Genomic DNA, 15,741 nt, shown 5'->3' with positions numbered 1-15,741 from the left:
CAATAGTGAGAAACTGCATAACATAAAGCCCCACGTTGCGAAAACACAACATTTTACAGTACCTGCAAAGTGAATGGGATTCTGGTTAACCCCACCCACACATTATAGAAAAAAATCTGCAGCAGAAAAGCTGCAATTTAAAAGAATGTCAATTATACCAGTGGAAACGCTGCCTTCTCTCGCTGCATTTTTTTCTGCAGTGTTTTTTTTTACTGTGTTTCGCTATGTGGGGCCTTAGCCTTAAACCGTAAAAGAATATGAGCCCATCTCACCCCATGCCATTTCAGTGCAACACCCCACCTGCATTTGTTTACCTTGCTGCAGGACTGACATCACATTGACACGCTGCCCTCAATGGCTTCATGTGTTGTGGCATCATTCCTGCAGCACAGTAAACAAAGACCAGCAGGGAGCACTGGAGCTGCAGCACTGGAATTGCAGGGGATGTAATAGGTAAGCGCAATAAAATGTGCAAACTGGTTCAGATCCATTTGACACAAATTTTTCAAAAGTTTTAGTTTTGCGCCAAATTCAAAACTTTTGGGGTTTATCACCCATGAACTAGATGTAAAATTATTATACTCTGCGGTCTCTTCAGAGGGAGTATAATAAGTGGAGGTCCAAAGGAGGTGTGCAAAAATAACAAACAGATACTCACCGTCCCTCATGTCTACTGGGCATCCTCACAGCATATGGAACTACTAATGACTGGGCCTCAACGGTGACCCAGGGGTTTGTGAAACCCCCTCCCGCTTACCCCAGTGCAGGAAAACAGGTCAATATAGTACCCTAAAGGAGTGAAAGGGTGCCCAGGAATATATTAATAGCACTTCTGGTTCATGACAAACTTAATAGACCCAAAATTAATCTTTGGGCTGAATCTAGCAAATACGGCTTTTTCCATTTGATACAGTTTCCCACTAGTGTCTTGTTTTTTCCTCATCTTAGACAATTGTTTTAACCATACTGTATACTACTGTACTTACTGAAGCTGAAGGTGCAGGGAGAGCTGTAATAATACAGAGCAGTAACTAGGAATGGCGGGGCCCCATGGCGAGCTTTTGACATGCCCCTCCCCCCTTCCTGACCGACACCGAAGACCTCGACTGACCGACCTCCCGCCGCATTCCTGCGCGCTCTATTATGCCCAATAGTGTCCCCAGTACACAGTATTATGTCCCATAGTGGCCCCAGTACACAGTAGTATGTCCCATAGTGGCCCCTGTGCACAGTAGTATGTCCCATAGTGGCCCCTGTGCACAGTAGTATGTCCCATAGTGGCCCCTGTGCTCAGTAGTATGTCCCATAGTGGCCCCTGTGCACAGTAGTATGTCCCATAGTGGCCCCTGTGCACAGTAGTATGTCCCATAGTGGCCCCTGTGCACAGTAGTATTCCCCATAATGAACAATTATTACACTTTGGGGTCTGAAAAGACCCCAGAGTATAATAATCGGAGGACCGTGGGAATACAAACATAAAAAACCACTGTTACTTACCTATCTCCTGCTCTGCTGCAGTCTTCAGTGGTTTCGGCCACCTTTATTGACGTACTGACATCAAATGATCCAGGACGCAAGTCCCGGGTCATGGGACATCAGGAACATCACACAACTAGGCCTGAAGCCTGCCCGGAGTGTGGAAAAGTAAGTAATACGTTTATTATATTCCTTTACCTTTCCGGGGCCTCCGATCATTATACTCGGGGGTCTGAAAAGATAATATATATAATATATATATATATAATGTATAATAATGATGCTTGTGGGGCCCACGGCATCACTTACCGGTCCCGGCCCCTGTCAGGATCAGTAAGTAAATAGGGCCCGTTACTGGCTGGAATAACTCCAGCCGGTAATGGCCTATAAAGAAAAGAAAAAAAACGCAGGGGTAGTGGCTCTCGCCAGGCCCCTAATGTCCCAGGCCCTGTGGCAGCCGCTACTCCTGCTACCCCGGTTGTTACACCCCTGATACAGAGTGATGGAGCAGGGATAGATGAAGGCTGTAATAATACAAAGTGACGGTGCAGGGGTAGATGGAGGCTGTAATAACACAGAGTGACGGTGCAGGGGTAGATGGAGGCTATAATAATACAGAGTGATGGTTCAGGGGTAGATGGAGGCTGTAATAATACAGAGTGATGGTGCAGGGGTAGATGGAAGCTGTAATAATACAGAGTGATGGTTCAGGGGTAGATGGAGGCTGTAATAATATAGAGTGATGGTGCAGGGGTAGATGGAGGCTGTAATAATACAGAGTGATGGTGCAGGGGTAGATGGAGGCTGTAATAATACAGAGTGATGGTTCAGGGGTAGATGGAGGCTGTAATAATACAGAGTGATGGTGCAGGGGTAGATGGAAGCTGTAATAATACAGAGTGATGGTTCAGGGGTAGATGGAGGCTGTAATAATACAGAGTTATGGTGCAGGGGTAGATGGAGGCTGTAATAATACAGAGTGATGGTGCAGGGATAGATGGAGGCTGTAATAATACAGAGTGATGGTACAGGGGTAAATGGAGGCTGTAATAATACAGAGTGATGGTGCAGGGATAGATGGAGGCTGTAATAATACAGAGTGATGGTGCAGGGGTAGATGGAGGCTGTAATAATACAGAGTGATGGTACAGGGGTAGATAGAGGCTGTAATAATACAGAGTGATGGTGCAGGGATAGATGGAGGCTGTAATAATACAGAGTTATGGTGCAGGGGTAGATGGAGGCTGTAATAATACAGAGTGATGGTGCAGGGATAGATGGAGGCTGTAATAATACAGAGTGATGGTACAGGGGTAGATGGAGGCTGTAATAATACAGAGTGATGGTGCAGGGGTAGATGGAGGCTGTAATAATACAGAGTGATGGTACAGGGGTAGATGGAGGCTGTAATAACACAGAGTGATGGTTCAGGTGTAGATGGAGGCTGTAATAATACAGAGTGATGGTTCAGGGGTAGATGGAGGTTGTAATAATATAGAGTGATGGTGCAGGGGTAGATGGAGGCTGTAATAATACAGAGTGATGGTACAGGGGTAGATGGAGGCTGTAATAATATAGAGTAATGGTGCAGGGATAGATGGAGGCTGTAATAATACAGAGTTATGGTGCAGGGGTAGATGGAGGCTGTAATAACACAGAGTGATGGTTCAGGGGTAGATGGAGGCTGTAATAATAAAGAGTTATGGTGCAGGGGTAGATGGAGGCTGTAATAATACAGAGTGATGGTGCAGGGGTAGATGGAGGCTGTAATAATACAGGGTGATGGTCCAGGGGTAGATGGAAGCTGTAATAATACAGAGTGATGGTGCAGGGGTAGATGGAAGCTGTAATAATATAGAGTAATGGTGCAGGGGTAGATGGAGGCTGTAATAATATAGAGTAATGGTGCAGGGATAGATGAGGCTGTAATAATACAGAGTTATGGTGCAGGGGTAGATGGAGGCTGTAATAACACAGAGTGATGGTGCAGGGATAGATGGAGGCTGTAATAATACAGAGTGATGGTACAGGGGTAGATGGAGGCTGTAATAATACAGAGTGATGGTGCAGGGGTAGATGGAGGCTGTAATAATACAGAGTGATGGTACAGGGGTAGATAGAGGCTGTAATAATACAGAGTGACGGTGCAGGGGTAGATGGAAGCTGTAATAATACAGAGTGACGGTACAGGGGTAGATGGAGGCTGTAATAATATAGAGTGACGGTGCAGGGATAGATGGAGGCTGTAATAATACAGAGTTATGGTGCAGGGGTAGATGGAGGCTGTAATAATACAGAGTGATGGTGCAGGGGTAGATGGAAGCTGTAATAATACAGAATGATGGTACAGGGGTAGATGGAGGCTGTAATAATATAGAGTGACGGTGCAGGGGTAGATGGAGGCTGTAATAATACAGAGTGGTGGTACAGGGGTAGATGGAGGCTGTAATAATATAGAGTAATGGTGCAGGGATAGATGGAGGCTGTAATAATACAGAGTTATGGTGCAGGGGTAGATGGAGGCTGTAATAATACAGAGTGATGGTGCAGGGGTAGATGGAGGCTGTAATAATACAGAGTGATGGTGCAGGGATAGATGGAGGCTGTAATAATACAGAGTGATGGTGCAGGGGTAGATGGAGGCTGTAATAATACAGAGTGATGGTACAGGGATAGATGGAGGCTGTAATAATACAGAGTGATGGTGCAGGGGTAGATGGAGGCTGTAATAATACAGAGTAACGGTTCAGGGGTAGATGGAGGCTGTAATAATACAGAGTGATGGTTCAGGGGTAGATGGAGGCTGTAATAATACAGAGTGATGGTACAGGGGTAGATAGAGGCTGTAATAATACAGAGTGATGGTGCAGGGATAGATGGAGGCTGTAATAATACAGAGTTATGGTGCAGGGGTAGATGGAAGCTGTAATAATACAGAGTGATGGTTCAGGGGTAGATGGAGGCTGTAATAATACAGAGTTATGGTGCAGGGGTAGATGGAGGCTGTAATAATACAGAGTGATGGTACAGGGGTAAATGGAGGCTGTAATAATACAGAGTGATGGTGCAGGGATAGATGGAGGCTGTAATAATACAGAGTGATGGTGCAGGGGTAGATGGAGGCTGTAATAATACAGAGTGATGGTACAGGGGTAGATAGAGGCTGTAATAATACAGAGTGATGGTGCAGGGATAGATGGAGGCTGTAATAATACAGAGTTATGGTGCAGGGGTAGATGGAGGCTGTAATAATACAGAGTGATGGTGCAGGGATAGATGGAGGCTGTAATAATACAGAGTGATGGTACAGGGGTAGATGGAGGCTGTAATAATACAGAGTGATGGTGCAGGGGTAGATGGAGGCTGTAATAATACAGAGTGATGGTACAGGGGTAGATGGAGGCTGTAATAATACAGAGTGATGGTTCAGGTGTAGATGGAGGCTGTAATAATACAGAGTGATGGTTCAGGGGTAGATGGAGGCTGTAATAATATAGAGTGATGGTGCAGGGGTAGATGGAGGCTGTAATAATACAGAGTGATGGTACAGGGGTAGATGGAGGCTGTAATAATATAGAGTAATGGTGCAGGGATAGATGGAGGCTGTAATAATACAGAGTTATGGTGCAGGGGTAGATGGAGGCTGTAATAACACAGAGTGATGGTTCAGGGGTAGATGGAGGCTGTAATAATACAGAGTTATGGTGCAGGGGTAGATGGAGGCTGTAATAATACAGAGTGATGGTGCAGGGGTAGATGGAGGCTGTAATAATACAGAGTGATGGTCCAGGGGTAGATGGAAGCTGTAATAATACAGAGTGATGGTGCAGGGATAGATGAGGCTGTAATAATACAGAGTTATGGTGCAGGGGTAGATGGAGGCTGTAATAATACAGAGTTATGGTGCAGGGGTAGATGGAGGCTGTAATAATACAGAGTGATGGTACAGGGGTAAATGGAGGCTGTAATAATACAGAGTGATGGTGCAGGGATAGATGGAGGCTGTAATAATACAGAGTGATGGTGCAGGGGTAGATGGAGGCTGTAATAATACAGAGTGATGGTACAGGGGTAGATAGAGGCTGTAATAATACAGAGTGATGGTGCAGGGATAGATGGAGGCTGTAATAATACAGAGTTATGGTGCAGGGGTAGATGGAGGCTGTAATAATACAGAGTGATGGTGCAGGGATAGATGGAGGCTGTAATAATACAGAGTGATGGTACAGGGGTAGATGGAGGCTGTAATAATACAGAGTTATGGTGCAGGGGTAGATGGAGGCTGTAATAATACAGAGTGATGGTGCAGGGGTAGATGGAGGCTGTAATAATACAGAGTGATGGTACAGGGGTAGATGGAGGCTGTAATAATACAGAGTGATGGTTCAGGTGTAGATGGAGGCTGTAATAATACAGAGTGATGGTTCAGGGGTAGATGGAGGCTGTAATAATATAGAGTGATGGTTCAGGGGTAGATGGAGGCTGTAATAATACAGAGTGACGGTACAGGGGTAGATGGAGGCTGTAATAATACAGAGTGATGGTTCAGGTGTAGATGGAGGCTGTAATAATACAGAGTGATGGTTCAGGGGTAGATGGAGGCTGTAATAATACAGAGTGATGGTACAGGGGTAGATGGAGGCTGTAATAATATAGAGTAATGGTGCAGGGATAGATGGAGGCTGTAATAATACAGAGTTATGGTGCAGGGGTAGATGGAGGCTGTAATAACACAGAGTGATGGTTCAGGGGTAGATGGAGGCTGTAATAATACAGAGTGATGGTGCAGGGGTAGATGGAGGCTGTAATAATACAGAGTGATGGTCCAGGGGTAGATGGAAGCTGTAATAATACAGAGTGATGGTGCAGGGATAGATGAGGCTGTAATAATACAGAGTTATGGTGCAGGAGTAGATGGAGGCTGTAATAATACAGAGTGATGGTGCAGGGATAGATGGAGGCTGTAATAATACAGAGTGATGGTACAGGGGTAGATGGAGGCTGTAATAATACAGAGTGATGGTGCAGGGGTAGATGGAGGCTGTAATAATACAGAGTGATGGTACAGGGGTAGATAGAGGCTGTAATAATACAGAGTGACGGTGCAGGGGTAGATGGAAGCTGTAATAATACAGAGTGACGGTACAGGGGTAGATGGAGGCTGTAATAATATAGAATGACGGTGCAGGGATAGATGGAGGCTGTAATAATACAGAGTTATGGTGCAGGGGTAGATGGAGGCTGTAATAATACAGAGTGATGGTGCAGGGGTAGATGGAAGCTGTAATAATACAGAATGATGGTACAGGGGTAGATGGAGGCTGTAATAATATAGAGTGACGGTGCAGGGGTAGATGGAGGCTGTAATAATACAGAGTGATGGTGCAGGGGTAGATGGAAGCTGTAATAATACAGAGTGATGGTGCAGGGGTAGATGGAGGCTGTAATAATATAGAGTAATGGTGCAGGGATAGATGGAGGCTGTAATAATACAGAGTTATGGTGCAGGGGTAGATGGAGGCTGTAATAATACAGAGTGATGGTGCAGGGGTAGATGGAGGCTGTAATAATACAGAGTGATGGTGCAGGGGTAGATGGAGGCTGTAATAATACAGAGTGATGGTGCAGGGGTAGATGGAGGCTGTAATAATACAGAGTGATGGTACAGGGGTAGATGGAGGCTGTAATAATACAGAGTGATGGTGCAGGGATAGATGGAGGCTGTAATAATACAGAGTGATGGTGCAGGGGTAGATGGAGGCTGTAATAATACAGAGTGATGGTACAGGGATAGATGGAGGCTGTAATAATACAGAGTGATGGTGCAGGGGTAGATGGAGGCTGTAATAATACAGAGTAACGGTTCAGGGGTAGATGGAGGCTGTAATAATACAGACTTTTTAAATATAGGACAGCAGTAGCTATGAATAAAGCTCTGAGAATATTGCACTTAGCTCTGAAGGCACAGTGGTCAGCATCTAGATAAGCACAATTCAGGCTTTCACTCCATTAGACCTGTATTTACTAGAATGTGGAAATGAGAGGTTTCTGATTCAGCTCTGCTATTTCTGGAGTACTCTAGCCTGCATGCCTACAGCACTCCCACACATGCAGTCAGGCTTCATTCCTCACTACCACAGGCAGCTTCAGACAAACGCTGCTGAACATTTTAATTAAATATACATCATGCAGGATTATTCCATGGTCTAAAATAAGAGACAAAGCAGCCGCATTGTAATTAAAATGGCACTGCAAAGATAAAGTCATTTTCAGGTTGTAATAGACTGAAAACAAGTGGTAGATTCTTTCGCCAACCATCTGTTTAAGCAGCCTGCAAAATATTGTACTAATGGACTGTGAGGAGCCATTCAAGCAGCACAAGGTCTTGCCGGATTGCCCGGAACATTAACTACCTAAAGCACATTTAATAGGTGACGTATTCTAATCTGCCTCCGGTCACACTCGTGAAACAAGCACTATCAAATATAAGAGTCTATGGGCTATGTAGACCTTCAGGAACAACATATACCGAATTTATTTGGGAGACTATTATACAGCTAGTCATCTGGGTTCCCACTCTTCCATGATCCATAGAGACATGCACATGCCAGGATTAAGAGTCATACCTTATAAAGTACTCTCAAAATATTCTCATAAGTCATATGTTCCTGGAAACCTTCGAAAAGAATATAGCACCTAAGATACCTTTCACATTGATCTATACAGTAGGCCAATCCTTTTAGTAATTTGTTTTGTTAAAACCTATAATTAAAATTGGGTCTGTCATATTAGAAAACATGCAAATACTCATGTGACATTGATATGAGTTTATATACATTCTGAGCCTTGCTGTACAACTACTGTAGAATCCAGGGCTGTTTTAATGTATTGGGGGGCCCTGTGCAAATTTTTTGAAAGTGAGCCCCCAAATACCCCCCATAACTTAATTTCCCCTGCCCCCCTCAACCACCAACTTTATATTAAAAAAAAAAAAGGGAATACTCATCAAACTGCATTGTTGTAGACCTGCAGACTTCGACTGTGATGTCTTCAGCTCAGAGCTCAATGCAATTCCCTGCCGCAGACAATATCAGCTGAAGGACACAGATAGAGGTGAAATCAGTGCCTGCTGCCCAAAAAAGCGGGACTTCACTCTAAATCTGGGACTGTCCCACTCCATCCAGAGCAGCTGAGGGGGCCCTGCAACCATAGGGCTCGCGGTTGCACCATTGCACCTATGGTTAAAGTGGCCCTGGTAGTATCATTCATATATGTCTGTCTGAAAACTATCCTACCTAGTATGACCAAAGATTTCCTAAATTAGAAGTTGGAAAATGTCACAAAAGGTGAAAATATATATTCCTAAAATGATTGAAGAGAGAAGCCCTAACATGATGTAACAAATTTTCACCTCTCCCAGACTGTTCTGGCCTACATGCTGCCTGCGTTCCTGCTGCATTGCACTTCCCGGAGTCTCCCAACACATCAGAAATGCTTGGTGTTTCCCATCCAATCACTGGCTGAAGTGGTGACCCATCTCTGCTTCTCCAAAAATTCTCTGCATGTGTGAGACACCAAGGAGACAAGAGCAGCGAGTACCAGGGCAGCATCTGGAATGGAAAAGGTGATCAGAAGAGGTGAGTAATGTTTCACTATGTTTGGGCCACCATATACAAAAATTGTAGGGTCTCCCTTCATACTCTGGCGTCTCCCTTCATACTCTAATATTGTCCATTTGGTGCTCATAGTTTCAGAGATATTTGTAGAGATATCACCAGGTTATGAAATTATTCAAAATCTTCTCGGAGGAATAACAGGAGAACCACATAATATAGAGTTCTAAGAAAAAATGCCTCAGAATTGTTATTTCAAGATGAATACAGGTATTTACTTAAAGATGTCTGGAGTTGTGACAAGTCCTCTTTATGGGAGAGTAACACGGTATATTTTACAGCAGAAGCTGCTATGAAAAATCTGCCATGGAAATTTTCTTGCCGGGGGCAGTAAGACTTCCTATTCTCATTCCCTTCAATGGGACGTTTGGGATGAATTTGCCAAAAGACTGAGCAGGATGAATGGGGGTGAGGTGGCGCTTTTGCAATGGATTTCCCTGCAAAAATCCCTGATTGTAGACAAAAAATAATCCAACATCTATATCCGGACATTAAATATACAAATATTATATATTAGAAATGATAGAGCTAAAAAGCACATGACTAGACAATGGAAGGCATTTGGTAGATCTTTAAACATTACAGAGAAAATGTACACTGGAGACTATCCATCATCTTCATTTCAGCTTGGATCTTTATTTTATGGCTAAGATTAGAAGACAATTTAAGGTTCTTCCAAAGTGCAGCTGTTTAATAAAGGCACATCTACAGAAAATCTTCCATTGCATCCTGTCATCTTCATGTCATGTACTGTTCCTATATAGGGCCATTGCAGTTATCCTTCTAGTCATCCATAGATCATTATGGCTGTCTGGTATCTATTGAAATGGCACATGATTAGAAGATTGACACCTGTCTTAGTGACCCAAGCCTTGCATGGACGATTGAGGACATGTGTTGGTGCTGTGCCATCATGTCACATGAGAAATGCAAATTTTATGCAGAAGGGAGTAAGTTTCAAGACAAACATGATACTGAAACACATACATATCACAATGATCTTAAAACCACAAGAACATTCAATCCTTACAACAATATATACATTTTCTAGGATCTGCTGAGTATATGAGTGCATGTTAACAGGACAATTCGGTCATACAGTGAATGCTATAAGCGTCAACGTTACATAGAAAAGATATTACATTCCAGTCACATAATATTCTTATCTGCAAACTTCTGCACAGTGCAAAGCATTGATGTCTGGCAAGAATGATCTTCATTTTAACACATTGCATTATTTTTTAGCAATAAACCATGCATATAAGTAGTTTTATTGGATTTAAATTAGTTTCAGGTGTAAACTTGAAATTATACTGTTTTCTATTATACCTGATGAAAAGTTGGTATTAAAGAAATGGAAGGTTAAACTGAGACACCTTACATGGCAGTCTGCATACTTTCCATTAGTGCCACTCAAAAGTTCTTAGTTGTCTTGGAGACAACCTCTTCGATATTCCGGGCAGACATACAAGTGTGTCTGCAGGAAAAAGTCATATGCGTATTAGAACAGTGGATTTGCAGATACAGTAGCAGGAGTTTGTACTTTAGATACATCTAAACACTTAGAAAGGCTAAAGATGTCTACCTGTGGAAATAAATGGCGGCTGATGGCGAACCCCTAAATTATTAATAGAAATGTGAAAAAGAGCGGAAAAAATAAAATTTTTAAGGTTGCCAGCCATTATTATCAAGGTTGGACTAGCCAGGTAAATCACCAAAGAGTCCTCTGATGGGCCAAGTTTTGACTAAATAATTGTCCTCAAGGTTCTACTAGAAGACAACTCTATTTGGAGCTTATCTGAAGACCATCACCTATTACAAGTAGGGTATTTATTAATAAGATAAGATGAATTCAGGCTGTAGCCACATGGTGATTGTGTTACAACTGGAGATGAGCGAAACGTATTAGATCAAACTGTATTTTACCTGAATTTTTCAAATGTTTTGGGCTCAATTAGAACTGGAAACTTTTGAGCTCACCCACAAAACTGTATTGTACTCTGGAGTCACTTCAGATCTCGGTAGTGGCACCAGGGCATGTGATGTCAGCTAAAAGCCAGAAGAGGACACCAGGACACCTCTGGACACTCAGGATAGGAGAAGGATATAACTGTTTGTTATGTTGTTGCACCTCCCCTGGCCTCTACTTATTACACCCTTTGATCTGGAGAAATTTCATAATCTCACGCTGAAGATACTGACCTCAAAAACATTTGTTGACACAAATTTTTTAAGTTTTGCCCATCTTTAGTTGTGATTATTATCACATGACCAAAGATCACTAAGTCATCCTGTGACTCCTCCACTAGTGTAAGTAAATTGAGTTGCATTGTAACCCTAAGGATGCTGCAACTGTAACCATTAGCCAAAAAAATACAGCAGTGTTCAATATTTTGTAACTAGAAGCAGTTTTGGCATCCTCACGGTCACAATGCGACTCCATGTCCTTAGTGAAGGACACAACATTCTATGGTTCCGTGATGGGAGTGACAGTCAAAACTGCTGTGTCGCCCTGGCCTAAAAGTGGACGCGTACATGTTCTGTATTGACTGAAGGTAGGCCTTCAGAATTATTTCCTCCGGGTAGACCAAAGGCACTAGTTTGACCTTTTGGTATATTTCATCAACCTTTTAACAAGTGTGTAAAAGAAAAATGTTCCCTTTTTAAAAAGGGAAATTCACCATAATATCAATATATGACATTTCACAAAGAAATTACATTTTCAATAACACAAGGATTGAGTCTATACAGAACTAAGGCCTCAAGGAAGAGAACACAGGTCACCATTGTGATGTCATCTGGCATATCATTGTGACCTGCCTGAACATGATTCTAAAGGAAATTCCCTTTTAAGGCCACAAAATGGCCAGAAATGACATCTACTGGCTAACCTGGCCTAATGTTGTTTGAGCACAGTATATGAATGCACTTCTGTGGCAGAAGTTAATGCATATATTACATTCAATCATAACAGTGAGTCAAACTGGAAGTTAAAATAAGAATATAAAATGCAAAATAAATAAATATATATATTTGCCTGTGAAATAAATTAAAAATGTTAAGTAGAAATTGCTGTCTGCACTGTCTATGAATTGTTTCTGTCTACCGTCACTAAGACTAAGAAGGTTTGGCAAGATTAACACAAGAAACATAGTAAATTAATGAGTACCATTTGAAACTGCCGTTTTGAATAGCACGCTCCCATAGGAATGAATGGATGCAGCCAGCATGCAGCCTGTGCCGGCCACTTAACCCCCTGCGTGCCGACTGTGTCCATTCTTTCCTATGGGAGCGTGCTATTCGAAATGGCAGTTTTGAATAGTACTCGCTCATCTCTAATGGTAATGTCTTGTATCTGCTGCTGCTATCTCCAACCATTGGCAGTCCAAGAGATGCAAAACTACAACTCACAGCCTGGGACTGTTGTGTGTATGTTGAGTGTTGTAGTTTTGTAACCATTGAAAGGCCACAGGTTGGAGACCACTGATCGACTGCATAGAAACATTTTCATATGTTACAACTGCATTTTATTTTTTTCCCATGTTTATTTTTGGAATTAAAAACCGGACGGCTGGGTGAGGAGATTAGTATGGAAACAGCAAATACATTAAGAAAACATCTGGTTGAATTGCTGAGTCACACGAATAAAAGTTGTCCTTCTGCTTAGCTCTTTAAGTTTGGCAGCTCCGACATATGTGCAAGTGGATCTCAGTCCACCCAAGATGTCCCGCACAGTGTTCTCCACATCTCCTCTGTATGGAACTTCCACTGTCCTGCCTTCAGAAGCCCTGAAACCAGAATATATAGGATAAATGATCCAGTATACGCCTCAGTAGTCACATACAATACACTGCTAACATTAGCCTAGATAAAAAAGAGTTAACTGTGAATGTGGTATATAAGGAACTCCTGCTGCATTATAGTGAGCTGTCACAGGAACTGTCACATACTTGTCAGTACTAGTTATGGTGATTGATAGTAATGCATTTTTTTAACAAGCACAGGCCATTATGAAATGTAATTATATTTTGCTGTCAGTGACTACAAGTAACTCCTGCGAGCTGTAAAGGGGAGGGGGTACATAGGGGGCTTAACAGCGGGAAATACAACCACACTGCTGGTAAGAGGACAGGAAAGGGAAGCGACAAGACAGAGGAAAAGCAGGTGCATAGACAGAGGAACAAAGCAGAGCGTGGCACTTCTCTATCTACAGACATCTTGTCAGCTCAGCACAAGTGTCATCCTGAAGATTAGAGTTACTTTTCACAGATTATTTCTGCACATGAAAGTCATGGGACAGACTGGCCGAAGGACTGCATGTAAAGAGTATAATAGCCATTACAATTACCATCTATCTACAGGTTGTGAGGGTCTGACCTCTGAAACCCACACTGGCACCAGAATGGGGAACCTAGAGTCTCTGTCCTCCTCCATAACAAGGTGATATTATAAAGCAGATGAATGGAGCGATTACCAAACTCATAAGTATATTGCTTCAAAAAAAAGAGATAGATACACAGCTGTATATGGCTGCTTAGGTTCCTCCTCTTGAGCTGTATGACGCAAGAGGTTCCCGTGCTCCACCATCCTCTCGGTATGTAATAAAACTCGTCAGGAGTCCCGGTAGTTGAGTTCACCTATCATTTATCATATAAGTAAAGGTGATAAATACCAATGGATGTAATCCCTTCATCAGATGTAAGAATAGTCCTGTTTCAAATAATTTGCTACAACTGACCCCTCTATCTTGCTCTGCTTGTTAAAGGGGTATTCCAATCACAGCATAGCATCCCACTTCCTGTGATTGGTGAGAGTCCCAGAGGTCAGACCTTTAGATAGGGGGTCACTTGCTGTGACCGGAATACCCTCTTAAATGTCTTCATGTGAATGTGTTACATATAAGCTCTATTTTATACATTGTTTAGCCTTCATTAATATGCAGATGTATTCACTGGGGAACAATTCCTTTTGACTTCGATTTTTCCACTGTTTAGACTGCAGTTAGTTTTCTTTCATCACATCAAGTTTTTCCTCTACACCTTATCTTAATGCGACAACTCAAGGATGGATTGAGGGAACCACTAATACTCTCCTGTTAGCTGAGAGCAAACCTCCCTCAAGTCTAGAGGGGTGGGGGGCGACCTTGGAGACCAGCGACAGGTTCATACGTGTCTAGGCTATTCAGTTACACATGAGCCAGTGTGGTGAGAGGTTGTGTCACACTCTATATAGTGAATCGTATTCCTAAGTATAGTCCAAGTTCTTGTCTTCATACAAGGAGTTAGCAGAATTTATGTTTTTATTTACATATGTACTTATATCCTTTAGATCATGTCTTCCTCTGCTATTTCTTATCCTAACAGCCTAAACAGCCCCGATTCATTTTGTTATATCTGTGTCAGTTTCACCATTCCCAGTCAAAGAACAAACATCAGCCTATTTGTCAGGCAAGCCTATTTTGCATATTTTAAAGTAAACTTTGGTGATCAAGAAAAATTTTGGGCTCCTCACAAGGTGTGCAAGCAGTGTGTCAAGAGTTTATGGATGTGGACAAAGGGGACACGGGATAAATTGCCATTTGGTATGCCTATTGTTTGGTGAGAGCCCAGAGATCATTCAAGTGATGTTACTTTTGGATCAATAGTCCAAAAAAAAATAACAGGAGCAGCACTCCCTAATTCATCCTTCAGATATTAAAAAACAGCAAAATGGAGGTGTTGCAAAGATCCCAATAGGTGATGAATATACCTTTAAGAAAAGTCCACACAACAGTGCAAAAAGAGGAAAGATGGGGGCACTCACCAGGATCTGTAAAAAACAACAAGCATAGGAAGAGAGCCACGCAAATAGTGTCAGGCAACGATCGTGTCGCATACTAAACGCTAAGTCATGCTATATCCCCAGAACTCACCTGTTATATGTTTTGTCCTCCGTGCTGTCCCAGCCGATTGTGCCCCACACCCCTCCACTCATGTCATGTGATGCTTGGCTACCAAAGCAATGATGAGACGCTCTAGGAGGCCAATCTGACTTTATATGAGGACAAATATATCGCTAGAACATGATTCACAGCCTCATAATTATCGAAAACCAGGTCACGTGCAGTATGGGCAAACAAAGTATTGAGGACATCGACACATACACTATAGTCCAAACACAATATATATACAGTCCTATGAAAAAGTTTGGGCACCCCTATTAATCTTAATCATTTTTAGTTCTAAATATTTTGGTATTTGCAACAGCCATTTCAGTTTGATATATCTAATAACTGATGGACACAGTAATATTTCAGGATTGAAATGAGGTTTATTGTACTAACAGAAAATGCGCAATATGCATTAAACCAAAATTTGACCGGTGCAAAAGTATGGGCACCTCAACAGAAAAGTGACATTAATATTTAGTACATCCTCCTTTTGCAAAGATAACAGCCTCTAGTCGCTTCCTGTAGCTTTTAATCAGTTCCTGGATCCTGGATAAAGGTATTTTGGACAAACAATTCAAGTTCAGTTAAGTTAGATGGTCGCCGAGCATGGACAGCCCGCTTCAAATCATCCCACAGATGTTCAATGATATTCAGGTCTGGGGA

General features: G+C 42.4%; 2 protein-coding genes across 2 annotated transcripts in view; one reads left to right on the top strand and one right to left on the bottom strand.

The window, feature by feature from the left end:
• ATXN1 (ataxin 1) overlaps positions 1–15,741 on the top strand; it is a 491,098-nt gene that overhangs the window by 255,325 nt on the left and 220,032 nt on the right. The window lies entirely within an intron of this gene.
• GMPR (guanosine monophosphate reductase) overlaps positions 12,675–15,741 on the bottom strand; it is a 61,308-nt gene continuing 58,241 nt past the window's right edge. Inside the window, exon 9 of the mRNA XM_075270850.1 lies at positions 12,675–12,937. Coding sequence (XP_075126951.1) covers positions 12,757–12,937 — 181 coding nt within the window. The 3' untranslated portion in view covers positions 12,675–12,756. The remainder of the gene's footprint in view (positions 12,938–15,741) is intronic.

Source organism: Leptodactylus fuscus, chromosome 4 (genome assembly GCF_031893055.1).
Source record: "Leptodactylus fuscus isolate aLepFus1 chromosome 4, aLepFus1.hap2, whole genome shotgun sequence".
NCBI classification, from domain to species: Eukaryota; Metazoa; Chordata; class Amphibia; order Anura; family Leptodactylidae; genus Leptodactylus; species Leptodactylus fuscus.
The sequence above is the reverse complement of the archived record's forward strand: the minus strand, read 5'-3'. Positions and strand labels throughout refer to the sequence as shown.